Below are 27,410 nucleotides of genomic sequence, written 5' to 3' on the forward strand. Positions count from 1 at the left end.
TTCTCTTGTTAATGAGTTATGACAACTATGTTTGCTTTTTCGATTGAGACTCTGTTTCTGCAACTGTGACTTACTTTCTGACTACAAATTGCGGTTGATCTAGGAACTAATATGTCTACCATCACTGTGGTTTATTTGCCTTCCACGCTTCTATTCAGCTTTCCAATACGCGATATCCCCATTCCGGAAGCCCCCAAGCAACTGTCCAGTCCTAGCCTATGACACCAACCCCACGGCCACCCAATTTGAATGTCCAGTGATATGGAAACATGATCAGCTCTGTCAAAACCCTAAGCACATGATCCTCGTTGCCAGAGCGACCCGATATATCAGCTCGCTTGACCATCGTTATCCCTGTCGGTTTTTGACACCCCATGCCCAGAATACCCACCTACCAACCCTGATCATCCAATGCAAGCAGTAAGCTACATTTGCCTTCGTAGCGCTACTCATCAAGGCCTCGTCCAATACTGTCCCTACTGGGAAAAATGTAAACATGACAGGAGCCGATGTTTTCGGAGAGACCATTCTCTGATCATCGCAACTGTCTTTGAGATACCCAAGTTTCCGACTTCCCCTACGCGCAGGGATACTCTTTCCTTAGTCGGACTTTTGGGCGGCTTCGATATTGGTTCATTTTCTGATAAAATATCTCCCGATCCTGACAAAGGTTGTCATGTCAGGCCAGTATGCCTAGACATTCAGCCAGATGTGTCTCTGTCGAGCTGATGTTGCAGTTGTTGTTGGCTCTGAAATCTACCAGCATAATCACTGCAGCTTGTCTGAGAAGAACGAATATTCACTTTCGAATATTCCCAGGCTGTTTATTAGCATCTGCTCGCTCACAGTGTGGGGCTGGAGAATTCGGCAATACCCTCACAAGAAATCATGATTGATACTCCGATGAATACATAGCTACAGGAATTTGATTCTTGGTGAGTGTGTCCCTGACTCCCTGGGCCTAAAGGCGATTACTCCCCGGGAGAACCTCGGGGCCCACTTGCCCAAGGCTGATTTGTAAGTTCAAAGTTCTAGAAGTTCATATTTATGTACAGGATAATTTACAATAAGTGCATAAATCTGGATCCCTCTCAATAAGGGAATTGAAACTGTTCGGCCTTTGCACCAAGAATGGGCACGAAATCCTCACCCTCACAAATCTTCATAGCCTTTTGATAAGCAGGTCTGTCACCAACACGCTTGAGATAAGCCAGAATATTCTTATGCTTCTGCTCATCAAACTCAATGGGGCAGAATCCTCTCATGGTGGTAAGAGTACAGATCGCCATGATATCCGCTGCGGTGACGTCATTCCCAACCAGATAAGATCCGGTTTCACCGAGTCTCGCCTCAATCATTGAGAGCGCAGCGTCAAGCTTCGCATTGCCCACCTTGACATGCACTCCTTCTGGGTCGTTGGTCAAGCGCCGGGTAATCAGCACACGGGCAAGGGTTGGCTGTAGGGAGGCATTCGCCCAGTGGTACCACTCTAGGAATTCGATGTACTCCTCGCCGTCCTTGGGTGTGCGTGCGAGGCGGCCCTCTCCGTAGGCGGCAATAATGTAGTCAATAATAGCCCCCGACTCAGCAAGGATGACCTTGTTTTTCGTAAAGGGGGAGCTGTCATCTTCGATCACCGGTGCGGTGCCAGAGGGATGCAGGTCTTTGATTGATTGAGGGGCGAAGATAGGATCGCGCTTGTGGAAGACAAAGTCGTACTTGATGCCAAGTTCTTCGGCGAGCCAGACGATGCGCTCTGATTGGGAGCGGCCAAGGTGGTGAATTGTCAACGGCATCTTGGTTTGAATAGCTATTGGTGAAGTGGCTTCGAAAGGATAGAAATTGGAATGGGAATTGTGAGAGATATGAACCAGACTCTACGATGTACCTGACGCTAAACACAAGTATTTATACTTCCTACGTAGGTTCGTCAGCATCGTATCGGAGATATGGTTGTCTCCGCTTTATGGACCTCGGGACGAGATTAGTCAAATTCATAGCTCTGGACCTCGAGTGAGACAGCTTATTAACATTTCTTGACCTTCCCGAGGTCCCTTCCGATCCGGCCTATAGTCTATCCGCTTATCAGTGTGTATATCATTCCAAGGTTTGGCTACTGTAACTGTATAACAGCTACATCGCGGTACAAACAATCCTCCCTTATGGACTCCCGAATCCTCACTGCCCCATAAACAAATACAGCAAACATTCCTAAACATCTGTCAACGAATCCCTAAGAGGATCCGGGCTAAGATTACTCATTGATTACGTCATTTTCCCATAATTGACAACGGGTCACCTACTTAAACACTGAAAATTAGCAATACGGGCACTTGGGTGTCGATTCCTGCACCTGGACGAGCTCCGAGAACTACGTTAATTGGGCTATCACAACAAAGCAACCCCAGATAGGGAGGCATTGAAAAACTCACGTAGAGTAAGGAACTGGTATACAACCCAAGCGGTTTCACTACTGAGTTTCTTACTCTGCGTGAATTCTTCAATAGCTCCCATCTAGAGTTGCTTTGTTGTGATAGCCTAATTAACATAGTTATCGGAGCTCGTTCAGGGGGTGAAGATCGACACCAAATCCTGTACTGCTGATTTTCAGTGTTCAAGAAGGTGACCCATACGGTGCCAGGATCTTGCAAAACCTACCTCGACAAGAAGGTCTTGTTTCATTGCCGCTTTCACATTCTACGTCCTCATACGTACCGCATTGGTACTTACCCTCCTGGTATACATGCCCACAGACAGCCGAGTGGTAGATATACCAACCACAAGGACAGCTGCTTGGGTTGTGAAGATTGTTGCCCAGACGAGCGTCGACGTCAGTCTTCATTTCATTTGGTGAAGTCATATCTATCAGATAGCTATGGACGGAGGTGTAGGAGAATAGAAATGCAGGTGGTAGAACCGTCAAACGGAAGGTTGGTACAATTAGAAGCAAGCAGGAACGTTCCAAGCAAGGAGCAAATTTTATCTCACAAATATGAACTTTGCCTTAGTGTGGCTGTACTATTATTATACCAATATTTCGAGTATGCTGATCATGTATAATGCAATTCCAATCACTCGTTCGCCAATAAGTGCTACGATTTAAGCACTTAGTTTGTCTAGCTGTGTATGCATGAGGCTGAAAATCGAATCGGGGAACTAGCGGTGAGAACTGTTATTGGATAGATGATCCCTCGACGACGCATCAAAGTGGGGATATATAAAGCACGGGGGTGTTTTTTTGCTAACACATTCATATAACCTCCAGGCTTGAACCGCATCTCATAACATCCTCCCCACTCGCCCACATTACCAGAGGAGCATTACACAGGTCACCAGTTCCTTCGATTGGCCATGATCAACCCCCAAGACAGATTCTGGTCCGACAGCGGGGGCTATGACCCCCCGATGGACAACCCTGCTTCAAAATGTTTTCTCAATGTCTGGGATTGGGATCAACTGCGGATGATCAAGGTCAGAGGCACTGTCAAGCTGTTTCCGCCGGACGGGAATGTCGAGCTCTCGGTTTTGGCGCCATTGGCTGATTATCTATCGCCGGAAGTTCGTGCAATCACAGTCGACGACGACGGGCTCCTTACTGAGATTTCGACGGATCCAGAGGAGGACGATACTATGTTCATTGCATATCCCCCCTTCTCACTCTGCGACTCGCTTGCCAATTGCCATACAGTCCAGTACTCTGAACTTCAAGAGCTCGATCGACTTGGACCATTTATTGATCTTGTGTCGTATGAAGACGAGTCCGGGATTTCTCAAAAGGTTGTTTTTAAGTTCAATGTCTTGAATAAACCTTTGAGACTACAAATGGCCTGGGATGAGCTCAACATTCTCAAAAGTTTACCACCACATTCTAATATGGTACCATTTGATAGCGTTGTCCTTGATGAGTCTCGAGTGATCGGTTTCACGACGAAGTACATCCAAAGTGGTACTCTCGCCAATCCAAAGCTCCTTTTTCGATTTGAGTGGCTGCAACAGCTTACCCAACTCGTGGATTTTCTCAATCTAGAATATGGGATCATGCATCAAGATATTGCACCCCGAAATCTGCTCATTGACCCTCGCACGCATAAGATTCTTCTGTTCGACTTCGATCGGGCGGCATGCGGAGAGAAGAACCTGCGCGACGGCCGAGATGACGTTAGTAGTGTCGTGTTCACAATATACGAGCTTATTACGAATGATACGTCCTTTTCTAGTATCCCCCACTGGGAGCGAAATATGAATATGGTGCAAGGTATCCTAGAGTGGACTAGTCATCGCGAGCTGGACTCTGCGGTATCGAGATTCCGCAACTTTCTCAATGAATGGGTAGCGAAACGAAGATCCGACGTGGATGGGGACATGAAACGATATCTGAATGCACCAAACCGACTTGCGTTGCCGGACAGACCAACAGCGCCCGAATATCGTGTACCATATGACTCGGGCACAATAGCTGGACAGCCAACGTGGGTAACGGGCTATCGGTATAGAAGGGATGCAATGAAGTTAGGGCAGCATTGCTTTCGTTGGGAGAGGCCACCGCAGAGCCGCTTGTTGAAAAAGACTGAACATAATGTCAAATAGTCGATATTGGAAAGCAGTGTTCTGTCGCGTTGAATCAATATCAGATCTCGTATGCTGCGTCGCTAGATTACCTTTTTCCCTTGGCATTGTCAATTAGTTTCTCACTCTTATAAAATCGGAAGAAAAGAAGAAAGAAGGATAGAAACTGGCACGGTGAGTGGATATCACACTGTGCTGATTATCATAAGCCCTGTAGTATCATTAGAAAGAGATACCCTTTTGGCAGTGTAGAACTGTGACTCTGGAGAAAGCCGCCTCGAGAAGAGCCAGAAATGGCTCCTTCGTTCGGGAGTGGGAGTAGGATGGAGTTGCAGTAGCTGCATCAGAATGAACACTCAAGATTTCGAGCTTATGATTCAAAAGAATCCATCACGCAGGGTGTGGTCGTGTTTTTATCGTTCGTAGTTTGCTCGAAATTGAAGGTAATATTACAAATCAGGTATGAGACCTAGTTAATGGAAGCTCCAATTTGGGGAATGAGATGTTAGCGAACAGATGATATTTGGCAATAGCTTTGACCCCAGGGATCGTTCCTCCACAGGGCACATACCTCTGGCATAGTCTGTCTCTCTGAGTACATCACGCTACCAATGCGCTCGCTTTCACATTAGCGTCTACATACGGAACAACATTCCCTCTTCATTAACTACCAGACAGAGTCTATACTCTTTGTGGGTTTATTTAGTGATTCTAGGTAGATTCGGTTCTATTACGATAGCACATGTCACTCGTCAAGCGAGATTTGGGTATATGACCTGCTCACCATTGCCACTTCCGGCGCAGTGCTTTCTGTAATCCCACCTCGATGTGAGACAATGCCTTGTACTCCCCTCCCCCGATCCCAGCCGGGGTTCGAATTTGACAAACCCATTGCAAATGCGAGGGGTGAGGCCCATGAAGACGTCCGAGGGGAGAGATCGCAACCCGTGGACCTCGTGCGCCTTTCGTGCGCTGCCTCGATCAAGTCCACGATATCATCCCAACCACACTCCTCAGCCAACTCCAGCGGAGTGTACCCATATTCCCCACTCGCATCAGGATCCAGGCCAGCATCGTTCAGCAACAACTCAACCAGTTCTCGTCGTCCTGCCTCAACAGCAATGAGCAATGGAGTGCGGCCCTCTTGGTCTACTCCTCCTGGGGAAGCACCCGCGGTGAAGAGAGCTTCTGCGACTTGCACATGGCCATTCTCCACAGAACGCATGAGCGGCGTCATCCCATCCTTGTCCTCAGCGTTCGTGTCAGCACCTTCCTCTAGAAGCATCTCTACGGCTGTCAGTCCCCCGCTTTCCGCGGCACGAGAAAGAGGAGTTTGACCATTACTATCCCTACACTCAAGGTCAACCTTCCTTGTTGCGAGGAGTTGGTTCACGATGGTCGGGTAACCACCCCAGGCAGCCCATAACAGCGGTGTGCGCCCTTCATCGTCCGGTGCATTGACGTCCACCGTGTACATGGCAAGCAGACATTCAACCACGGTGGCATGACCGCGTCCAGACGCCCACGAAAGAGGGGTTCGGCCAGTTTCGCTTTTATGGTTGCAATCCGCCCTTCCATCGAGAAGGAATACTTCGATGACGTCCACACACCCTTCTCGCGCAGCAAGAGATAAGGGAGTTGCCCCCTTGGCATTGGTGGAGTTCGGGTCAACCCCTGTGGTGGCAAGTAGAAGGCGGACCACGGAGTCGCGTCCGTGCTGGGCTGCTACTGCGAGTGGTGTATTGCCGCTGCCTCGCTCACATAGGTCTGGGTCAACTATAGAAGTCTGAAGTAGTCGTTTTACCACCTCTTCGCCACCGTTCTCTGCAGCACGAGACAAGGGTGTTCGACCGTAAGAGTCCACAGAGTTAGCGTCAACTCGGGGAACTTCCAATAAGAGTTCGACCACGGATGTTCGTCCCCAGAATGCGGCGAGCGAGAGAGGGGTCCCTCCCTCCTTATCCTTGTGGTCAGGATTCACACGACTATCGGCGAGAAGAAGGCGAATGGTATTTTCATGTCCTTGCCAGGCAGCGATTGATAATGGGGTCTGGCCCCGGATGTTTTCGGCGTTCGGATTCACTTTTTGATGACCGAGCAAGAGGGACACCACCTCTTCATGGCCATATTGCGCGGCAGAAAACAGTGGCGTGCGCCCATCTTCATCCCGACGATCCGCATCCGTGCCATGTTGCAGGAGGACATTCACCACGGCGGCATAACCATTCGATGCTGCGCGAGAGAGCGCTCTATTTCCAGTACGAAGAACCAGGGGAGCACTGTGAGTTACCAACAGCTCCACGGACCCAGCATGTCCCTGCCCTGCTGCCGATACGAGTGGGGTTTCCCCGTGGCCATTCTCGCAATCAATATCAACTTGATGAAGCAGAAATGCCTTGATTACCGTTTCATCCCCGTTATACGCAGCTGCGCATAGTGGTGTCTGTTTTGAATGATCCATGTGGTTGAACTCCACTCCACGGCCCATGAGCAAGTCCACAATCTTCCCGTGTCCATTATCTGCAGCCAGAAACAAGGAAGTTTGGCCCTCGTCATCCTGCCAGTCTGCCTCAACCAGGTTATTTTCAAGCAATGCCACCACGACAGCAGCATGTCCACGCGCAGAGGCCCAGAGCAGAGGTGTTCGGCCAGAACTATCCTTCACGTCCGGTGGGAACTTGCGAAGCAAAAGCCTCGCCGTTTTTTCGAGCCCGAAGTAGGCCGCAACATGCAGTCCGGTCATTCCGCGCGGGCTGCGCTCACTGCGTCCTTGGCTCCGTTCAGAAAACATGGCCTGAGCCGCGCTAGATACGCACTTCTCATGCTCCAGAAGTTTCAGCACCAGGGACGTCTCCTCAAACAATGCGGCCTGTACGTGGTAACCCCAGTTCCGCGACGCGTAATCATACAATGCATATTGATCCAGGCGTGCCTTGAACTCAGTGCCTGTTGTGCAGGCTCCACTATCGAAGGAAGTGAACGTCAGATACCTAAGAGTAGTTTCAGAAATCCTTTCGTGCGCATCATGAAACCATTCCTGCCATGTCCGTTCGAAATATTGCTGCGTTGTGTAGTGAACCAAGCGGATTGTCCCCCGTTCTCCGTCCACAATGACCAATCCTTTACATACACTGACAAGTAGCCCGATATCCGGGATGCTCAATCTGTCAAACTCAGTGTGTCTTTCCTTCACTGCTAGTGCATGCTGGAGCTCAGTCGCAAGGAGTAGTCTCCGACTACAGCAAATCCAGGATAGGACTTTCAAAGCGAGCTCGCGCAAGCCTTGCCGTTGGCCGTGAATGTTGTTCATGGCTTCCAGGTACGATTTATCGTATCCGTCGAAGCCTCTGGGTAGAGTCTTCAGTGTGTCCTTTATGTCCCTTATGGATATTTTATCTAGCAATGAGGTCAAGTGGAGCTTCGCTAGGAGAAACCTATTTACTCTCGTTAGCCTTCCAGACATCATGAGAGGGCTATACATTGCCCACCTACATTCCGTCAATGGCCTCAATAATGCCTGTCTTGATTTCATCCTCCAGCCCCGGGGTCTCGGACACAAAGGCGGGTAACTCCCCAATATGCGAGCCTAAGTACTGCACAACATCCTCTTCTGCCGCCCTGATATCGATCATTATACTTTCCTTGAACTCACCTGCAATCTCCGGGACAAAACGAGAGGTGGCAAATAGGTTAATTCCAGTTTTTCCTTGAAGAGCAAAGAGTTCTCTGACTAGCTGCTTCGGGGGACTTTCAGAAGCAAGCAATTCGTCGAGAGCGTCAACCACGATGAAGACCCTTTCAAAACGGCCGATTGTATCTTGTAGAACATCCACTATTTCACGAAAGCTCGGCCGGCTGCCAGTTCGTTGGTGGCGGTCGTACATACTCTTCACCATCTCGGGCGTGTATGATAGCTGTCGGACAAGCTGCCTCAGTAGGCTCAGAAAGATACAGCTGTGGGTTTGCTCGGCTTCATTCTGAACGCTACAGTAGATGCATGCAATCCCCACCGCAGGATTCACCTCAAACCGTGATCGAAGACGGTCCACTACCACTGCGGTCATAACCGTCTTCCCAGCACCGGGCATGCCTCTGCAATAGATAGTTTTGTTGCCTTCAGCCACCCATGTTTCGAAGCCAATAGTCCCCAGGAGCCATGTCCCAGTTCCCTCCTGTCGTTGGCGTAGAATATCGGTTTGTTCAGAGCCGTAGTCCTTTGGGGACAGCCATACAAGCAGCTCGTGTTCCTGGGCGGTACTTATTGATGAGTTGATTATGGATACACCGGTCTGGATATTCGATAACACATCCAATACTGTCACCATAGTCAGTCGGCACATTTTTCATTGCCTATATAAAGCTAAGGAGACTCTAAAGCAGCTAACCTTCTTTCAGTTCCACAGCCTTCGCCGCGCGAACCTCCTGCGGAAGAATCACACGAAGCAGATCTTTGGCATACGCAGCAGCCGTCACCGCCGCATAGGGCTGCCAGATATCGTTTTTGTGCGCGTCCGAGTAGTCACTGATTCCCCGGATCACCAAGCACGGGAAGTTGTCCATTAGCCCTGCAGCCTCCATCTCAAAACATGCCACATTCCAGGCCTTACGCATTTCATCACGATAGCGAGGATCCTTTATGACTGCGTTCCCTGACGCGATCAACCCATAGTGCACCACGGGCGCATCCGATTTTCTGGGTGCGCGGGTCTCTGTCGAATCGATGTTGCAGCGTGTACAGTCTTCTTCTCCTTCTTCGTGGTCATAATCCACTCGATATAGGCGGTCATTATCCCTGCCCGGATGTTGATAGGCTTCGAAGAGTTCTGATATCTCCGACAGCTGGCCGATACGGGCGATGTAGCGATTCATCTCTCCCCTACCGAAGGGATGATCTGACCGTAAGAGTTTCATTGCAGTCAGCAGAAACATCGGCGGTTTGTTCAGATGGGACCTCTTGTGAAGCTTCCCATCTGCTTTCCGCTGGCCCAAATCATAGTGCACCACTCCGCCTAATAGGGTCAGTCACCTATTATCTTTGTTCATTTCAGAACCGAGTCATTCCCGTGGGGAAAAAGAAAACACAAATACCAGCTCACCTTGATCACCCTTCGGCTCGCTAACAACCACATCCCCCAATCGCATATCCTCACCAGGCCTTCCAAACCGCGCCGGATTTGGCGCCGCACCCCCAATCCCCACCATCAATCCGAACCGCAGATTCCGAAATGTGCGAATCATATTCGTGGCCGTTTGTGCCGCTGCGCCGACCCCGTATACCGCTGGGAATGCAATGATCACATTATGCGCCCCCATTTCTCCAAGGAGGTAGGCGTTATCATCCTTCTCGGCGGCGGGGAGCCTCTCGTGTTCCTTGTCCAGCAACGCTCGGGAGGCGTTCAGCTCGCATTCTAGCACGCATACCCATCCGACGGTGTAGTCATCGTGGGTGAGTTTTATTTGGCCCATAGGGACGAAAGGGTCCTCGGTGGGACCAGGGAGCTCTTTTTTCTCTGAGATTTGCCTACGAGGAATTGGTGGAGGGGTCAAGCTCGCGGTTGGCTAATGCGAGGGAAGCGTCAGCCTCCATTTTGGGAGTAGTCTAGTGGTTAGGTCAGAAAGCCAAGAAATGACATTAAGAAATTTATTAGGGATGGATTCGAATATGAATTTTTCTCATTCGAATCCGAAAAGATCCTTGTAGGGTCTATTCGAATTCAAACCCATTTTGCGGCGAAATCGTTCATATTCGAAATGCATTCGAAACTCTGCCAAGAATTTAGCCACTAAATTGATTACTTCTATTATGAACGAGTCCTCGAATTTTCCGAAATGCAGCACATACTAGGGAAAATATGGCGGCAATGCTTTGCACAAGAGGAGCTTGGAATCGAACGCAAAATCCTCACAGTACGACAATGCTACCAATAACGTACCTTAGAATCATTGCTATCATAACTATTTCTCAGCCCAAAAGAGAAATTTCACAGTTTCGAGATTGCATTTGGGGAGCCGGTTATTTTTCGTTTTCAAGGGGACAGCTATATCCGTTGTCTGGGCCTCCTTATTGTTGGCGATATACTGTCCGCACTGAAATCCGGAGATCATAAGGCAGCGACGGTATGCACTCTGCAGTGTCCCTTCAAATTATGCGCCTCTAGATAGCAAAAGAACACCACAGAGAAAGCATTGTAACAGTAGTGGAAGAGTCCTTTCTTTCGCGAAAGTTCTTGCACCCAAAGTGAATTGAAGGATCTTTCCATGGACCCAGTATGTTATTGACTTGACTTCTGGTGCTCATCGATCTGATCCATATATTTGCAATATGTTCCCCAAGCTTCCCTGCACAGTTGACGTATTATTTCCCGTTTCTCGAATTTGGAGCATGAGTATGTGATAGTATTTGAGAACTAGCATATTATGCCAAGCATTATTAAAACCTTGGGAGAGAAGTCGCAGTGCCATGGATGTACATACTGTGGTTCCGGGGTTGATGGGGAAGGGCTAACCGCATCAAGTAAAGGAATCCTATGGATATCCATATACCCCGTTCTCTCGATCTTATCATACAGAGCTCATATTCTATGAGATCGTCCAGCTAAGTGTCACCACTCGGTAGTTTTCTCTCCATTGATAACAGCCTCCCCACTCTACCATTTCAGGTCTTTATCTCCTTCAAGTTTCCCCTCATTCTCTCCATGACTTTCTTCTCTGTTGGACTGCCTAGTCAGGACATCAGATCCGACTATCGCTTTTTGTCTACATTGAGTTGCCCTAAGATTGAGGATGTTTCTTTTTCCACCGCATCCCCTCATTTCATGGAATGGCTGTATAAAGCAGACATAGTCCTCGAGAATTGACCAAAATATTGATCTCTATATTAATTGGTCCTCAGTCACATTCCACCATGGCAGTTCCATTCACCTACCACGCTAAGGCGCAATCCACCTTCAAGCCGCCGCTTATCGCAAATGAGAACGCCTTCTTGGGTGATGTGCAATCAAGGTACGGCTGATAGATAGTATGCTAGGTATCTATGTGGGCAATTTTGCTAATATACTACAGCGAGAACGAGAACCCAGACAAGCCCATGTCATGCGGCTTTTACCGACTCGAAAAGGGCACTCCCCTCGTCTACACCTATACCTATGACGAAATGAAGATTATCGTTGAGGGAAAGTTCGAGATTGCAGATGAGACGGGCCAGAAGGTTACGGCGACTCCGGGCGATGTTTTTTATTTCCCCAAGGGGGCCACAATCACCTTTACGACGGATGATTATGGACTGGCGTTCTATGTGGGTACCCAGGGCTGAATTTCGAAATATCCAGAGACTAACAAAAACTAGACTGGCCAACGGAAGCAGGGTGCTGCTTGAATAGAGAAATTTAATTTAATTTAATTTTTCAGCTGAAGGTTTTTTTGGTTCCCTGGTTGCGATCAATAATCGAGTGGTCCCCGTGCCTTCAATCCATGGATCACTCACCTATGTTAGGTCGACTATTCCCAATTAGGTAGTTTGATTATATCCCTTGCGATAGCTTCAAATTCATATTACAACTTGGGCATCTAACTACATATGTATTAAGGGATTAACCGGACAATAATTGCTTATTCCCCGAACACGGACCAAGATGTGCGACATTCGCTAGTCTCATAGGCAAAAGTCAAAAAAAAAAATCAGAGTGTCCGACCATAATCCAGTGGCTGTTTCAGGTTCAACTTACTAGAGTCGATCCCACTTCGGAGGAATCGTCAAAGCCCAATTTACGATTGGAAGTGGAGATGATGTTCAGCTCGCCTCGATAAACTCATCCACTATACTGGGATTTATAGGCGGGCTTTACAATTTGTATGACGTGGGGGGAGTTGCTACAGCAACTCTGTGAGGAAGGGGGGGGATATCGAGGGGATAGAGTGGATTGTAATTGAGAATCAAGATCAGATCTTGAGTGGATAGTGATCGACTACGAAATAATAAACATAAACCAGATTCCTGACACAAAGGCATTTTCCTTTTCCTCCTGACAAACACTCACTTTGCCTTTGTTCTCGCCCAATTTAATCTCGGCCTTATCACTCACAACCAACCCCTCTATCGCTCCTCCATCAACACCATGGCGATTATTTCAGAAGACCATCTGGGTCTACGACTCCCTAATCCACCACCGCTGTTGCATACTCGTGGTCAATTCGATCGTCCCTCGACTCCGGCTGATGGATTTACCAGTCCCACACAAACACCGCAGGGTAGCCCCAGCAAGTCAAGATTGCCTCCGGGCGCACTCGATCTGCCCAATGTCTTCGACAAGGCCATGAAGTTGACTCCTACCTCCCCCTCCAAATCGACATATAATCACTACAATCATCCAATGTTCTCTGCAGGCAGGAGTGGAGAGGATTTCAACGAGAGCGTTATCCACCAAACCCCTTCCAGCCCAACGCGTAGAGCCAACAAGGAGAACACACCCCCCAACCCAACGCGTCTAACGAAGGACCTGGGATCGACCCCAACTGCTGCAGCACTTTCACGTCAGGAGCCATACCAACCACGCGATGAAACGACCAGACGTCAGGTGCAGATGCGCGGCCTGACCCCGGAGGAGATGGAGAAGCTAGCACAGCCAAAAGTCAAGCGCCTCGTCAATGTCACCCAACTATGTAAGTGCGACCCAGCCCAACAATATCAGATAAATTGATTAACTTATGCACGATAGACTTCCTTGACCATTATTTCGATCTCCTCAGCTACGTTCACAATCGCCAAACCCGCCACACACAATTCAAAGCCGCCTACCCCGATCCCCCTGCTACCCCTGACGAAGAGCACGAACCCGCCCTCCTAAAATACCTCGGTCGCGAGCGCGCACACCTACGGAAGCGTCGCACACGTCTCCGCCAGGGCGACTTCCAGATTCTGACTCAGGTTGGTCAGGGTGGGTATGGACAAGTGTATTTGGCACAGAAGAAGGATACGCGCGAAGTATGCGCGTTGAAAGTCATGAGCAAAAAGCTACTTTTCAAGCTGGATGAGATTCGTCATATCCTGACCGAGCGCGATATTCTCACTGCGGCCAAGAGTGAGTGGCTAGTCAAGCTGCTCTATGCCTTCCAGGATGATACGCAAATTTACTTGGCTATGGAGTATGTGCCTGGTGGAGACTTCCGCACGCTGCTGAATAACACTGGTGTGCTCCATAATCGTCACGCGCGCTTCTACATTGCTGAAATGTTCAGCTGCATTGACGCGCTGCACGTTCTGGGGTATATTCATCGTGATTTGAAGCCCGAGAATTTCCTGATCGATTCCACGGGCCATGTTAAGCTGACTGATTTCGGTCTGGCGGCTGGTATGTTGAGCCCGGGAAAGATTGAGTCAATGCGCGTTAAGCTTGAGGAAGTCGGAAACACGCCCGTTCCCTTTGGTCGGCCCATGGAACAGCGTACAATGGCCGAACGACGACAAGGATACCAGTCTCTGCGCCAGCGGGAAGTCAACTATGCCAAGTCGATTGTCGGATCGCCGGATTATATGGCACCGGAAGTTCTCAAGGGTGACCAATATGATTTCACTGTGGATTACTGGAGCTTGGGATGTATGCTGTTCGAGGCGTTGGCAGGCTACCCGCCCTTCGCAGGCGCGACGGTCGAGGAAACATGGCAGAACCTGAAGCGCTGGCAGAAGGTGTTGCGGAAGCCTGTCTACGAGGACCCGAATTACTTCCTGTCACGGCGGACGTGGGATCTCATCACGAAACTTGTTGCTGGAAAGGAGCAGCGGTTCAAGAATATGAAGGAGATTCATGCGCATGACTATTTCGCCGAGGTCGAATTCGAGACTCTTCGTGATCAACGCGCTCCGTTCGTGCCTGAACTTGACTCCGAGACTGATGCTGGGTACTTTGATGATTTCAGCAATGAGGCAGATATGGCCAAGTACAAGGAGGTCCATGATAAGCAGCGCGCGCTGGAGGATATGGCCGATCGCGATGATAAGATGGGCAAGGGCTTGTTTGTCGGGTTTACTTTCCGGTATGTTCCGCTCGAGTCTATACTTAACGGGTTTATTTGTATGATCGTTCTCTTACTGACCAATCTAGTCACCGCAAACCCGCCACAGACAGCAATGGCCGCAGCAGCTCACCACGGAAGCCTATCGCGACGGATGGCACATTCGGGACAATGTTCTAGGTTTCTGACCAAATGTCCAGATTTCACATTCATATTCGGTCGAACTTTTTTCTCTTCTTACGTTCCGCTGGTGCGTGCGCGACTCCGAGCTGGATCTTGGTTTTCTTGTGCCAGATGTCCCAGTATTGAGTTTAATGGCTCATCTTTTCGTCTTCTTTCTATTTCAACTTCATCTTCATTTTCAAGTTGCAACTTGCAACGCCATACGTCTTCTCTCCCCGTTCTAGTTTTATGGTGCGCGTGGAGTTGTGAAATTCGATTCTTGTATGATACAGCCATAGACCAAAATGGCGCAGTTCATGTCTTCTCCTAGTAATGGTTTCATTGTATGGAATATGGGATATGAGTTTGAGTTCGATCGTGATCAAATGTCGAGTAGACTATATGCCCCGTTACATCTTCTCACAGTAAAGAATCGACTCTTTTAGTTTTCAGGAAGCTGGCGCACCATGCGCAGGATCTCGGACTCGTTGTCTCCAATCACAGCACGGCCATTGACCCAGTCAACAGTCTAGAGTAAGGCATTAGTAAAACACATCCAAACAAATCTCCAACATAGCAAGGGGAGTAAAGAAAAGGTCGAACATACAATAGGTCTCGCGAAATTCTCATTATCCTCCTTGAACTTCTTCAACGCATCCTGCGCATCGCGGGCACCCTTCACCAGCTCCGCAACACCATACGTCACCTTCTCAGCCTGACCACTGACACCGCTGACAGGCGAGACGTAGTCGAGGATACTGCGAAGCTGGTCTAATGTCGGGGGCGAGGTGGTAATCTCCAGCTCGAACTCGCCGCGCTGTTTCTTTGAGTGGCTGGAGTGGTCGCTGGCCTGGTCTTCTGTGGCGGTTTCGCTGGCAGTTGCGGAAGCTTGTTTCAGGATGTTGAGGGCGCGGGTTGAGGCTTGGATGGAGGGGGAGTGGAAGAGGGTGATGGGGTCGAGGGTTTTGCTCTGTTTTTGTGTTAGTTGGCGGGTTTGGGACAGAGGATGATTGATTGGTAGATTGGGGGGTTAGATAGGTGGACGTACGAAGCGGAACATCTTGGCGGGTTGATTATTTGCAATTGATGGTGTGGTGGTGATAGAAGAGGTGGATGGAGGTGGAAGAATTGGAGTCAAGCTGGGCGGCACCTGCGCAGTTCCTGGATGATGTCATGTGCTGGCTCGGGTTGTGCCGGGCTAAGCTGTCCAGTTGGTCTGGATGAGTGTACTCCATTTTGATCTTTTTTTTCTGAGCATAGGCTACGGAATACTCGGTTGAGAAATACCATGAAGGATACATAATTATTTTCTATGATTAGGTGTCTGGCGCCTAATGTAGAGCGAGGGAATCCCTATTTCCATCTAACTCCCAAATCCTCATTTTGAGAGATTTTGAATATCTCTCAATACTTCCGACTCTACCTTCGCGGCATAGCTTCTTATTTTGACGAATTGACTTTCTCCATGCAGTCAATTGGTCCGATTGTGTGGTAGGACTGACCGCTGTATCGAATGCGATTAAGAACATTCAACAGAGGCTGTTGGGGAGGGCGCCAATTTTATGGGCTGCGTGGTATTGTACCTCGCTCGCTGGAGGTGAGTATCAGACTCTTGTCTTTGGTAATACTCTTGGCCATCCCTGTGTATACTGGTCAATCTCGGGCTAGGTGTCAATTGAACAAGAAGATGGACATACCAGGAAATAAAAGAAGTAAACTCTAGGAAGTGATTCGTGATTCCTCCCTTCATAAACCAAAGTTCTCAACATGCAAGTAGATCCCCTGCGCGCCAGTTCCTTTGTGCACAGCTCGTTCATCGCTCAGAGAAACCACGCTGCGGCGGACATCGTCTGCTAGGCCACGAGGTCCGCACACAACCACGGCACTTTCTCCTTCGGCTTTCTCAAGGACCTTGCGGATGATAGTTCGTGGCTTAGGACGACCAGAAACGATATTGGGAGAAATGATTGTTTTGCTTGTGAAGTCTTCAGGCCGAGGGGCCTTCACATCCAGAGCAGCCATCTCAGACTGAACAGGTGCTGGGCCGGAGCAGATACAGGCGCAGGTAGTACTGATCTCCTCGTCTTCGATTTGAGCAGTGCAACAGCAGCCTCCACCAGGGAGACAGCCTCCACCTGTGACCACGGGGCCTGGAGTCAATGCTGCCTCGGCAGAGACAGAGTGAATCGAGATATTGTCTTTCTCGGAGATGTTCTTGGTCTCATCCTGCGCAAAATTCTCTATCATAGGGAGAGACACTGTCTGCAATGGCAGTGAGACAGAGACAGGCGGATCTAACTTTTCATCGCATGTGATGTAAATGCTAATTTCAATCTCCTTCTCGAAATTTGAATTTGTGCGTCGGCACTCATTCACCTCTGCCAGCAGAGAATGCAGTTCGGATTCAAAGTAAGTCAGCTGAGAACGTGATTTGATTACCCAGACAAAACGCAACCGCTTGGTAGCTGTTAGACGAGCGAGACGAGTGGGTATCTGCTCTTTGCTGCCGTTGCTCTCCATCTTCCATGCTGTGACAACATCCCGCAGAAGAGGTATCGTGAATGTCGCACCCATGCCACCTGCCAGCAGTATAACACTGTCGAACTGGCGCAAGGGACGGATGTTTCCATATGGCCCTTCGATAAAAACCGTCGCACAGGACACCCCCGTCACTTGTTCATCCCCCAATAGACCATCGGTCTTTGAGGCGTATCGGAAAAAACGTCTTGTTCCCCCATTCTCGGCGCGGATAAAGAACTTCATCTTATTATCTTCTGGGATTGATGCGATAGTGAATGGGTGACATTGCAATGGAACGACGGTGTGGCAAGTGAGAAAGACGTGCTGACCAGGTTGCCACCCAATACCGGGGTTTTCGATGGTAACGCAAGTGACATTTCCAGGTAGTGGAGTGAACGTAGCCGAGTGTGCCCAGAGAGCGTTGGTCTTGTTCTTTCGGTGGAAAAAGGCCAAGTTCGCATATGCACCCCAGGTGTAGCGAGCAACCCTGTCGAAGACCACAAGCCCAATCGGGATCCATACCCAGATCTTGACTTCATCAGGCGCATGCAGCCATACCGCAACAATAAAGCCAATAAAAGTGACTAGGTGCTGGATGACAAAGAACTCATAACTGAGCCGACGGATTGGAGCAAAGGAACTGATCACAATAAAGGTCAAAATAACCCAGGCTGCAAACCCACGCTTTGCCAACGGATCGTTGTAAAGCTGGTAGGTGATATAATTCCAGCGGCCCCAATTGCGGAACCAGAATCCCATATGGATGGTGGTAGTTAGCCACAGTATCCGGGCAACCCAGCGATGGTACCAGTTGAGACTGACGTAGCTCATTCCTGCCAAGAAACCAATAATGTTCTGTCTGCCTGCCAGCAGAAAAATCAGTGGCAGCTGGCAAATGGCGATGAAACCAGTGCGGTAGCCGACGCTCTCCCATTTCCATGGATCCAGAGTGTCTAGCTTGTAGAAACAAAGGACCATGACTACCACCAGGTTGGCTAACATGATCAGAACGGGGCCAAGTGGCGGGAAATGAAGGGTCAATCCTCCGACTCTGAGCGGTCGTGGAGTCGCATAGCTGACTTCGCGGGCTGTTGCTGTGATAGTGGCGTAGATATTGAAGAACAGTGATTTTGGTTTGGCAGGCGTTAGCGAAGAATCTCGTAGGCTGATATTGTTAGTCAAGATCACCAGAGGTCAAGGTCAAACGTACCGATGCCGAGCAAGAACGCGATCCAGCACGTTTATGAGGGTTGCTGCGCCGACTACACTTCCCACAACCGCCCAGTACATCTTCTGTAGGGTGAACAGACTGGGAACGCCATCGCCCATGGACATTGAGCCCGCGGGCATGTCACCCATTGACATGGACATCTTGTGTAGTTGTAGAAGAAAGGAATTGAAGCTTACCAGTAGATAGATAGTCTCCCAATGACAGGGCAGATTACCAATATTATGCTCAACCATGCTCACGGGTGGGTCCGCCATGTGGGCACCGTTTTTGCCCAATGCGTCAATGCGTCAATGTGTAACTTCAAATTCATCTTGTTTTCTCACTTCTATATTATTTTGCTTATACCACTCTCTCATCATGGAAGGCATGGATATGGGCTCTACACACAGCATGAGCTCCTCGAGCTCTATGAGCATGAGCATGGTGTTCAAAAACACCCACGACACGCCTCTTTTCTCCAATACCTGGACTCCTTCATCTTCGGGTAGCTTTGCAGGCACATGTATCTTCTTGATTGTCCTCGCTATCATCGACCGATGCCTCATCGCCTTCAAAGCAACCATGGAGCGCCACTGGCTCGCCACGCATCTCAATCGACGATATGTCACTGTGGCTGGCAAAAGCACCGAAGCTGGCAACATTGACTCCGACCCGGACGCGAAGATTGCATCCCTTATTACTGCACAGGGCGTTGAGGAGTCAGTCAAAGTTGTGCACAACATCACTCATGGGCCAACTCCCTGGCGGTTCAGTGTTGATTTACCGCGAGCATTGTTATTCTTATGCATTGTGGGCATATCATATCTACTGTATGTTCTCATATTTACTGATATTAATTGGACGAATGCTAATATATTGTCTAGCATGCTGGCTGTCATGACTATGAACATCGGCTATTTCTGCTCGGTGCTTGGAGGCGCTTTCCTCGGGGAATTAGCGGTCGGGCGCTTCATTCAAACTAATGAGCACGGACACTGAGGATCTCTAGCTTTGACTTCACATTTTTACTGCATATTTATGACCTTGAGCAGCATTTGTCTGGCGTTAGGGAATAATACTTTTGGGAATAATACACGAATTGACTTGGCCCGCTTCTCCGGAGACCAGAGACTCTAAATTGTTCTCGTCATAAATCTCTCTTTTTCTCTCAATCCACTTTAAATCCTCCATCGCTATCTCCGGATGTCGGCCCAGAGGGCTGCATGCAATCGCATGACTAAGCCATGCGCGCACAATTGAGCTAATTTACTAACCCTATTTGGGCTAGTCTCATCGGGTAATATCCACTCTTAGCGCTAGCGTCAGGCTTTAATTTACCTTTTGAGCAAGTATAGTCCGAGCCAAAACAGCAGGTCCATGCCATTATGGACTATAGTCTGAGATATAATCATACCTAGGTAGTCGGTAAATCGGAAGTTGGGCTGCAGTGTACTTAGGCGCGCCGGTGTATAATTACCAGGTAAACTGTGGCAAAGAAGCAAGTGTGAAATGCAGAGCATGGGAGCCTAAAGGTCACTTTGTAGAACAGGATACGGATGTCGGAATATTCCGAAACATACACAAACTCAGAGGGGAAATGGCTATGGTTGCCGAGATCTGGAACCCAACGGGGCTTCACAGGTGGACCCTTGTTTTTCAGGTCCCGCTAACTCGCTCACCTTGTATATACAGAGCTCGTATAGAAGAGTTCAAAGAGCTAAGTTCTCCCACTTTTTCTAGTGCATTACCTCCTCTCTGATTTATCTACCCTTTCTTTCTCTCCTTCATTACAACTCTCCATACTCACAATGAAGTTCTCCCTCCTCGCCTTCACGGCCATCGTGCCACTCGCCGCCGCACACTTCAAGCTGATGTACCCCACCTCCCGTGGCTTCAACGAGGATACCATGGCCAATTTCCCCTGCGGTGGAATGAGCCAGTCCTCCAATCGTACCAAGCTACCTCTGTCCGGTGGCTCATTCCCTGTCGCTTTGGAGATGCACCATTCCCAGACTGCCGTCGAAGTCCTTCTTTCCCTGGGCAGCGATCCGGGAGACAACTACAACATTGTCCTCTCACCAACTTTCCAGGTTAAAGGCTTGGGCGAGTTCTGTCTTCCTCACGTCGAGATCAACGAGAAGCTCATCGGCCGTAACCTCACCAATGGAATGAACGCTACCCTTCAGGTACAGACCAATGGCGACCCAAGTGGTGGTCTCTATGCTGTATGTTTACTTCACTTCGTTCGTTTTGACTTTATGTTGCAGTATACTAATGTAATACAGTGCGCCGATATCCAATTCTCCTCCGACGTCAAATACCAGACACCATCTGCCTGTAGCAATAACACCAATCTCGTTGCCACCGCCTTCTCCAAGGATGCTGCGGCGCGTAATGCCAACGAGTCTACCGCTGAGGGTCAAGCACAGAGCGGATCGTCGTCCCCATCCTCAACTTCCTCCACTTCCAAGGGTGCTGCTATGCCGATGCAAACTGCCGCTTGGGGGGTTATTGGTGCTGCTCTCGTCGGTGGCATTGCTGTGCTGTAAAAGCTGGTTCTTCAATATTTTGCTCTAATTTTCTTTGATCTTAGAGTTTAGCGATGCATAATGAGCAATAATATCTTGTGCCCCATCATTTGCTGCTCATAGAAACACAATAAACACCGTCTTTCTAGCTATGCTACAACCACATCACCCACGAAATCTAGTATGCCACCTGCCGTCCTACTCTCCTTAATATATGTGAGGCCTTTGCGAAGCATCTTAAAACAAAGTATCTTGGTCTCACCCCAGACTGCACCCATTTGGAAAAGAAATGGTTATTCGATGATCTCTTTTCAACATATTTGTCTCGAACGCGATATCTTTTGCAAACACAATGTTTCGATGGCCATTCGCAGTTAGATGCTTTATCAAACCAGCACATATCTATATTATCCAGCATCCCATTGTCGCCATTTTACCCCAGTAAAGAATCCCTTTCGTGGTGCAGATAGGTATAGTATAAAGTGTCACGTGTGCGGGTAGATTGACCTAAATCAAGCAGGAAAACCAATCAAGGGCCAGTCTATCTCCATACACTGTGGTCATCCAAAAAGCAAGAGAGGATTATTTGCAAGGCGCTGGCCATAGTCTATCATGAAGAGCTTTGAGATACTGCGTCCCGTCGGTAAGTAGATCCCAAAAAGCAGTCGGGAACCTTTTCCGAACGTCAACAATTCCTGACCCCAGTCAAGGTCGATTGGAACAATATTCCACGTCGCGCCACCAGGTTGGATTTTACTTGAACGTTGCTGTATCAGCAACTTATTACTTACCAGACTCATTCGTGTTCCCTGTCAAAGATTATGTCTATCAGGCATGCGAGGCCGCAATCCTGGAACATCCGTCGCTATCCGCCATCGTAGCAGACGATCACACACAAGACCCCTATTTTGTCCGGCTGCCGGATATTAATCTTGACCAAGTTGTATCTTTCCAGGACAGGAAGCCAGGCTTGTTAGCTGCCGAAACCGATGGCGAGCCTGCTCCGGATCTTGACCTGCAAACATTGCTTGCAACCCAGCACAACACGCCTTTCAGGGCCCCAAATCCCTTCTGGAGAGTCTGCATCCTGCTAAATATAGAGGATGAGCGGCAATTTACTGCAGCATTTGTATATCACCACGCCATTGGCGATGGAACATCCGGGAAAGCCTTTCATCAAACCTTCCTACGAGCACTAGGGGCGGCGGAGTCCCCGGACCAGACTAAATCAATCATCAAGTCGCCGGGGCTCCCTCTCTTACCAAATATCGAGCTTGTGCACCCAATGTCTCTTTCCTTGCCCTATCTTGCCAAGAAAATCTTCCAGGCAAAAATCTACTCCCGACGGCCCACGGGCCTGTGGACCGGCTCCAAGGTCCTGATCCCCTCTCAAACCCGCCTGCGTCTTGTGCCATTCTCCAAACTACTCGTCACCACAGTAAGAGACAGATGTCGAGTAGAGGGTACGACGATCACCGCACTCTTGCAGACGATCGTCGCCCGCTCCATCTTCGCGCACATCCCGCCTGAGTTTACGCTGCTCGCCTGCACCGGCGCGCTCTCAAGCCGCCGCTGGCTGCCAGATGTTATCACTGATGAGTCAATGGGAGTCTGGGTCCAGGACTACGAAGAGACGTATTCCCGAGCGACAGTTGCGCCGTCCGACGGGTCTTTCCCGTGGGAAGAGGCCAGACGGTCACGTAAGACGATCCAGTCTGTCTTGAAAATGGAAGGCAAAAATGCCAGCACCAGTCTGCTGCAGTTTGTCGACGATTTTCAAGAAGAACTATGTTTGTCCAAGGTTGGCAAGGACCGCGAAAAGACCTTTGAGGTGTCGAATGTGGGCGTTTTGGACCCGCAACTGAATTCTGGCCTGCCTTCCATCAAGGGGATGGTGTTTTCCCAATGTGCCAGTGTGATGGGTAATGCTATTGAGGTGTCGGCTGTCACTGGTGGAGATGGATGTTTGGTGTTGGCTGTCTCTTGGCAGCAAGGGGTTGTGGAGGCTGATCTCGTCAATGAAGTCATTGAGTCGACTAAGCAGGAATTATACTCTATTGACGGGGTGTAATCACCGGGGATCATTGTTACTTAGGTAGGTATGGCCTTTATAAGGTTTAATAATGCATCAATTGAACCCTTTCAAGGGCCCGGAGTTTATCTTCGGATACCGTTATCGAGTGGGCGGTGAGGGATTGATAACCTCGGCGGCAGAATCGTGGGGGAACCAACCGTCGGAGAAATCTCTCCAGTTTTCTTTCAACCAACCCTCTTTTTACGTCTCATAAAATGTCGGCTTTCAATATGATTCGTGATCCCTACATCGTCCCGGCGCTCACAAAGCACACCGCTACCGTTATCATGGCCCACGGGCTAGGAGATACGTAAGTTTATCCCCGAAGCAGATAGTGGATAGTATCGAATCTAACAGTGTTTAAACATAGTGGTGCCGGATGGTATGAAATGCCCCTCAATTACCTGGCCTAAGCCTACGAGCTTCGCCTCTAACCATCAGTTTCTAATAGGATGTCCCTTGCCCAGACCTGGCGCCGCCGCGGCATGTTCAACGAGGTGGCCTTCGTCTTCCCCAATGCGCCCGAAATCCCAATCACAGTTGTATGTGAGCTTCATATCTATGATCATTTGAATCTCGATTGACAAATTTTCGCTTAGAATATGGGCATGAGCATGCCTGGATGGTACGACATCGCCAAGCTTGGCGGCAACGTGAGCCCTCCATTTTCAAAATCACTGAATAAATTACTAGCGCTAACCATTATGTCCTTCTATCTAGATGACCCTAGAGGAATCCATCAGCACCCAAGACGAGACAGGCATTCTCCGCTCCCGCGAGTACTTCAACCACCTTATCAAGAAAGAAATGGATAACGATATCAAGGCTTCGCGGATCATCCTGGGTGGTTTCTCTCAGGGCGGTGCGATGTCTGTATTCGCCGGTCTGACTCACAAGGAAAAGCTCGGCGGTGTCTTTGGTCTGTCGTGCTACATGCTGCTGAGCGATCGGATTAAGAACTACATGCCCGAGGAGTGGGCCAACAAGAAGACCCCGTTCTTCCTTGCCCACGGTCTCGAGGATCCAGTTGTTCCATTCGCCTCTGGAAAGGCCTCGATGGTTAAACTTAAGGAACTTGGCCTAGAGGATGTTTCCTTCCACCAATATGAGTACGTTGCGCTGTTGTTCCGGGTTGTGATGGTCTGCTAACTTGATATTGTAGAAACCTTGGTCACTCCGCGACCCCTGAGGAAATTGACGACCTAGAGAAGTTCATTGAGAAGGCCCTCGCCGCTAAAGGGGAGGATAAGCCTTCCGCTGGTTTATGACTTGGTCAAGATCAGAGCGAGAACATTGAAAGTGGTCTCTGGGGATATACCTTGATGGTGGGATTCATGGTGCTACTTGTTGCTGTCATCTGGTCTAGATATCAAGTACCAAAACAGCAAGAATCCACGCAGAAGCAGCATTAACAACCCCAACCCGGGTCCACTTTGGGATACATAACAATGCAATACAAAGATACCTTGAAAGCCAGAGATATTGCGTGGCATGGGATCATTTTACACGGTTCAATTTCATAGCTAGTGGTCATAGGGTACAGGATAGGTCCAGTCTTATAGGGGAAGTTACAGGTGAGAAGGTTGCTACTGCGTAGGGTGCGGTGGTCAATATTATCAACTCGCTGGCCAGAGCACCCGTTGATACCTACTATAACCGATAGTACGTGCGCTCGAGAACGGGTAATGTTGAAGAATCCGCTACGATGAGCTATACTAGTCTCATATGGTGGTGACACTAAAGTAGGGTGTAAAAGCTTTGTCAAAGAACCTCCATGTAGGGTAGAAACTCGGAAATTTGTTTAGTCGTATGTATTCCATATTTGCTCGCTTTTAGCGGCAGAAGTTGCCGATTAGACTTTTGTTAATGTTGTGTACCCCAGGGGTGACTTTTGGTGCTAAACACCCGTCGACCCGATAGCTACAACACATGTATGTTTGCTCATTACCCGTGTATCTGGATAATGCAGGACTCTTGATGTCGCTTTAGAGGCTTGTCCTTCCTTATTTCTGCCAAATAATAAGCCATGCAACAATCCATCGAGGTGATTCTGATGGAGAACAAAGAGCCTCAGTCACAAGACTGAAGCTGAGTACCTACACTTACGTACATATAATCATACAAGCGAAGTCTTACTTGAGGCTACAGGCACCTCCGTTTCATAATCCGTCGATCTATGGAGTACTTATTGCTATTTTACGGTATCAACTGACCGCCATCTCATCGTGGATAGCCAGGCCCCCTGCACAAGGCTGTTACTTGTTCCCTGCAATACAACTAGGTATAAACTACATTTCTACCGATACCAAACCCCTGTTAGAGTCATACTCAAAGAAACTGCCTTACTCATGAGCACCCCGCGCCCCCCAAGGTCGATTTTCAAGATTGCTTGGCTCTTGGTCTTTCCAAGCAAGGTGATCGCAATGGAATGAAACCTCATTTCAGCTACCCTTGGCGTCTCAGAATTCTTTTCAAATTCCACTCAGTCTCTTCTGCCTTCTTTGTCTCAACGTCGATCCCTCCCATCATGAGATACTCAACACAATCATGCAGTGTCACAATATTCCTTCTCTCCACGCTGGGGCCACGAATGACGCATGCGTCTATTAACCTCGACTTGAACGACGATGGTATGTCGAAATGCATCTATTATCCAGATACAATGGTCAATCGCTTACTCCAAAGGAACTAGAATCCATCAAAGCCGCTGCCAAAACCGCCGCAGCTGGCATGCTGCAATACTATACAGGTGACCATCCCGGTGATGTACCAGGAAACATCCCCGACCCATATTACTGGTGGGAAGCCGGGGCGATGTTCGGCGCAATGGTCGAATACTGGTACTACACTGGTGACGACAAGTGGAACGAGATCACCACCCAAGCCCTGCTTCACCAGGTAGGCGACGACAATAATTACATGCCGCGGAATCAGACTCTGTCGCTCGGAAACGACGACCAGATCTTCTGGGGCTTTGCGGCGATGTCGGCTGCCGAGCTAAAATACCCCGATCCACCGAAAGGCCGGCCGCAGTGGCTATCGCTTGTGCAGAATGTGTTTAACTCGCAGACTACACGCTGGGATGATACAGCTTGTGGTGGCGGTTTGCATTGGCAGGCGTTTGAACATAACAAAGGCTGGTCGTATAAGAATACTATCTCCAATGGTGGGCTCTTTAACGTCGCCGCCCGATTGGCTAGGTATACTGGGAATGATACGTTCACACATTGGGCCAACAAAATCTGGGATTGGACAGATGCGGTGGGCTTCATTGGCAAGGAATACCATATATTTGACGGCGCCGACATTTCAACCAATTGTTCCGTCATCAATTATAACCAACATGCATATCTGCCTGCGGTGTATCTCCACGGGGCTGCAAATATGTATAATATTGTGAGTACTTGAGGTGTATCGAATGTATACAGCTTCACTAAGAATATATCATTTGCTAACTATATAATCAGACAGACGGGTCAGATGTCTGGAGGAAGCGGATAGAAGGCATTATCAGCGCACTGGGTACCTTCTTCCCAAACAACGAGGATATAATGGCCCAGCCCTGTGAAAGAGGAAAATGCGACCTCAACTCACGGTCTTTCAAAGCCTATCTGGCACGATTCATGGGGGCAACAATTCCATTAGCACCATTCACCGACGAGCTATTGCGGCCGAAAATCCAAACGTCAGCAATGGCTGCTGCAGAACAATGCAATGGCCCCGATAATGCCTGCGGGTTGATCTGGACCGATCACATGAATTATAAGAGCACTACTGGGATCGGCGAGCAGATGGCTGCGTTGGAGATCTTCAAGGCGAATTTGGTACATACAGTTAAGGCGCCTGTGACAGAGAAGAGTGGAGGCACAAGTAAGGGGAACCCAGGTACTGGTGAGGACGATGGGTCAGAAGATACAAAGCAAAATGATATTCGAACTCGGACAATTGCAGGTAGTGATAAAGCTGGTGCGGGTATCCTTACTGTGTTGGCAGTTTTGGTTCCTATCGGTGCCGCTGCGTTCATGTTCATGTCCATATAGCATTTGCTATGCATATTTTGTAGTAACAAGCTTGTATTCATATTTTCCCCTCATATAAGGATTATATTCCAAGCATTTTCCATACTTCCAACGACGTTGACTAGTAATTTTTTTGTTGGGCTGAATATATTTATCTGTGTATACACCACATCAGGGTGATCAATATCCCAGCTCATTGGCCGACGATCAAGCCCGTGGTTGGCGAAGGTAAGATATATGCAGCGTGATGGCAGTAGAACAAGATTTGCTTTTAGATTATGGTATTGAAGGGACACAGTTCGGAAGTCGGTAGTTGTACATTG

The 27,410-nt window shown here is 48.9% G+C and overlaps 12 protein-coding genes across 12 annotated transcripts; 8 read left to right on the forward strand and 4 right to left on the reverse strand.

Annotated features, from left to right (window-relative positions):
- Positions 1-1,091: 1,091 nt before the first annotated feature.
- On the reverse strand, positions 1,092-1,796 carry N7517_004933 (glutathione S-transferase family protein; the record flags this gene model as incomplete). The annotated part of the gene is made up of 1 exon (XM_056722663.1): positions 1,092-1,796. One exon carries the CDS (start codon positions 1,794-1,796, stop codon positions 1,092-1,094), a length of 705 nt encoding a protein of 234 aa, XP_056578913.1.
- Positions 1,797-3,351: 1,555 nt separating this feature from the next.
- On the forward strand, positions 3,352-4,587 carry N7517_004934 (uncharacterized protein; the record flags this gene model as incomplete). Its single annotated transcript, XM_056722664.1, has 1 exon — positions 3,352-4,587. One exon carries the CDS (start codon positions 3,352-3,354, stop codon positions 4,585-4,587), a length of 1,236 nt encoding a protein of 411 aa, XP_056578914.1.
- A 724-nt stretch (positions 4,588-5,311) lies between these two features.
- On the reverse strand, positions 5,312-10,032 carry N7517_004935 (uncharacterized protein; the record flags this gene model as incomplete). Its single annotated transcript, XM_056722665.1, has 4 exons — positions 5,312-8,000; positions 8,059-8,881; positions 8,952-9,575; positions 9,663-10,032. 4 exons carry the CDS (start codon positions 10,030-10,032, stop codon positions 5,312-5,314), a joined length of 4,506 nt encoding a protein of 1,501 aa, XP_056578915.1.
- A 1,438-nt stretch (positions 10,033-11,470) lies between these two features.
- Positions 11,471-11,941, forward strand: N7517_004936 (cupin domain-containing protein; the record flags this gene model as incomplete). The annotated part of the gene is made up of 3 exons (XM_056722666.1): positions 11,471-11,568; positions 11,629-11,860; positions 11,912-11,941. 3 exons carry the CDS (start codon positions 11,471-11,473, stop codon positions 11,939-11,941), a joined length of 360 nt encoding a protein of 119 aa, XP_056578916.1.
- Positions 11,942-12,680: 739 nt separating this feature from the next.
- N7517_004937 (putative serine/threonine protein kinase) lies at positions 12,681-14,754 on the forward strand (the record flags this gene model as incomplete). The annotated part of the gene is made up of 3 exons (XM_056722667.1): positions 12,681-13,224; positions 13,281-14,595; positions 14,664-14,754. 3 exons carry the CDS (start codon positions 12,681-12,683, stop codon positions 14,752-14,754), a joined length of 1,950 nt encoding a protein of 649 aa, XP_056578917.1.
- A 424-nt stretch (positions 14,755-15,178) lies between these two features.
- N7517_004938 (uncharacterized protein) lies at positions 15,179-15,796 on the reverse strand (the record flags this gene model as incomplete). Its single annotated transcript, XM_056722668.1, has 3 exons — positions 15,179-15,265; positions 15,344-15,706; positions 15,785-15,796. The coding sequence occupies 3 exons, from the start codon at positions 15,794-15,796 to the stop codon at positions 15,179-15,181; spliced, it is 462 nt and encodes a 153-aa protein (XP_056578918.1).
- Positions 15,797-16,482: 686 nt separating this feature from the next.
- N7517_004939 (ferric reductase family protein) lies at positions 16,483-18,627 on the reverse strand (the record flags this gene model as incomplete). Its single annotated transcript, XM_056722669.1, has 2 exons — positions 16,483-18,421; positions 18,467-18,627. 2 exons carry the CDS (start codon positions 18,625-18,627, stop codon positions 16,483-16,485), a joined length of 2,100 nt encoding a protein of 699 aa, XP_056578919.1.
- Positions 18,628-18,844: 217 nt separating this feature from the next.
- On the forward strand, positions 18,845-19,465 carry N7517_004940 (copper transporter family protein; the record flags this gene model as incomplete). Its single annotated transcript, XM_056722670.1, has 2 exons — positions 18,845-19,296; positions 19,351-19,465. 2 exons carry the CDS (start codon positions 18,845-18,847, stop codon positions 19,463-19,465), a joined length of 567 nt encoding a protein of 188 aa, XP_056578920.1.
- An 809-nt stretch (positions 19,466-20,274) lies between these two features.
- On the forward strand, positions 20,275-21,015 carry N7517_004941 (putative GPI anchored protein; the record flags this gene model as incomplete). The annotated part of the gene is made up of 2 exons (XM_056722671.1): positions 20,275-20,691; positions 20,752-21,015. The coding sequence occupies 2 exons, from the start codon at positions 20,275-20,277 to the stop codon at positions 21,013-21,015; spliced, it is 681 nt and encodes a 226-aa protein (XP_056578921.1).
- Positions 21,016-21,606: 591 nt separating this feature from the next.
- On the forward strand, positions 21,607-23,065 carry N7517_004942 (uncharacterized protein; the record flags this gene model as incomplete). Its single annotated transcript, XM_056722672.1, has 2 exons — positions 21,607-21,637; positions 21,705-23,065. 2 exons carry the CDS (start codon positions 21,607-21,609, stop codon positions 23,063-23,065), a joined length of 1,392 nt encoding a protein of 463 aa, XP_056578922.1.
- A 218-nt stretch (positions 23,066-23,283) lies between these two features.
- On the forward strand, positions 23,284-24,336 carry N7517_004943 (palmitoyl-(protein) hydrolase; the record flags this gene model as incomplete). The annotated part of the gene is made up of 6 exons (XM_056722673.1): positions 23,284-23,378; positions 23,439-23,450; positions 23,520-23,610; positions 23,668-23,721; positions 23,789-24,177; positions 24,231-24,336. The coding sequence occupies 6 exons, from the start codon at positions 23,284-23,286 to the stop codon at positions 24,334-24,336; spliced, it is 747 nt and encodes a 248-aa protein (XP_056578923.1).
- Positions 24,337-25,658: 1,322 nt separating this feature from the next.
- N7517_004944 (glycoside hydrolase family 76 protein) lies at positions 25,659-27,108 on the forward strand (the record flags this gene model as incomplete). The annotated part of the gene is made up of 3 exons (XM_056722674.1): positions 25,659-25,698; positions 25,761-26,464; positions 26,536-27,108. The coding sequence occupies 3 exons, from the start codon at positions 25,659-25,661 to the stop codon at positions 27,106-27,108; spliced, it is 1,317 nt and encodes a 438-aa protein (XP_056578924.1).
- Between the last annotated feature and the right edge of the window lie 302 nt (positions 27,109-27,410).

Source organism: Penicillium concentricum (genome assembly GCF_028827145.1).
Source record: "Penicillium concentricum strain IBT 3081 chromosome Unknown utg000002l_segment0_segment0, whole genome shotgun sequence".
NCBI classification, from domain to species: domain Eukaryota; kingdom Fungi; phylum Ascomycota; class Eurotiomycetes; order Eurotiales; family Aspergillaceae; genus Penicillium; species Penicillium concentricum.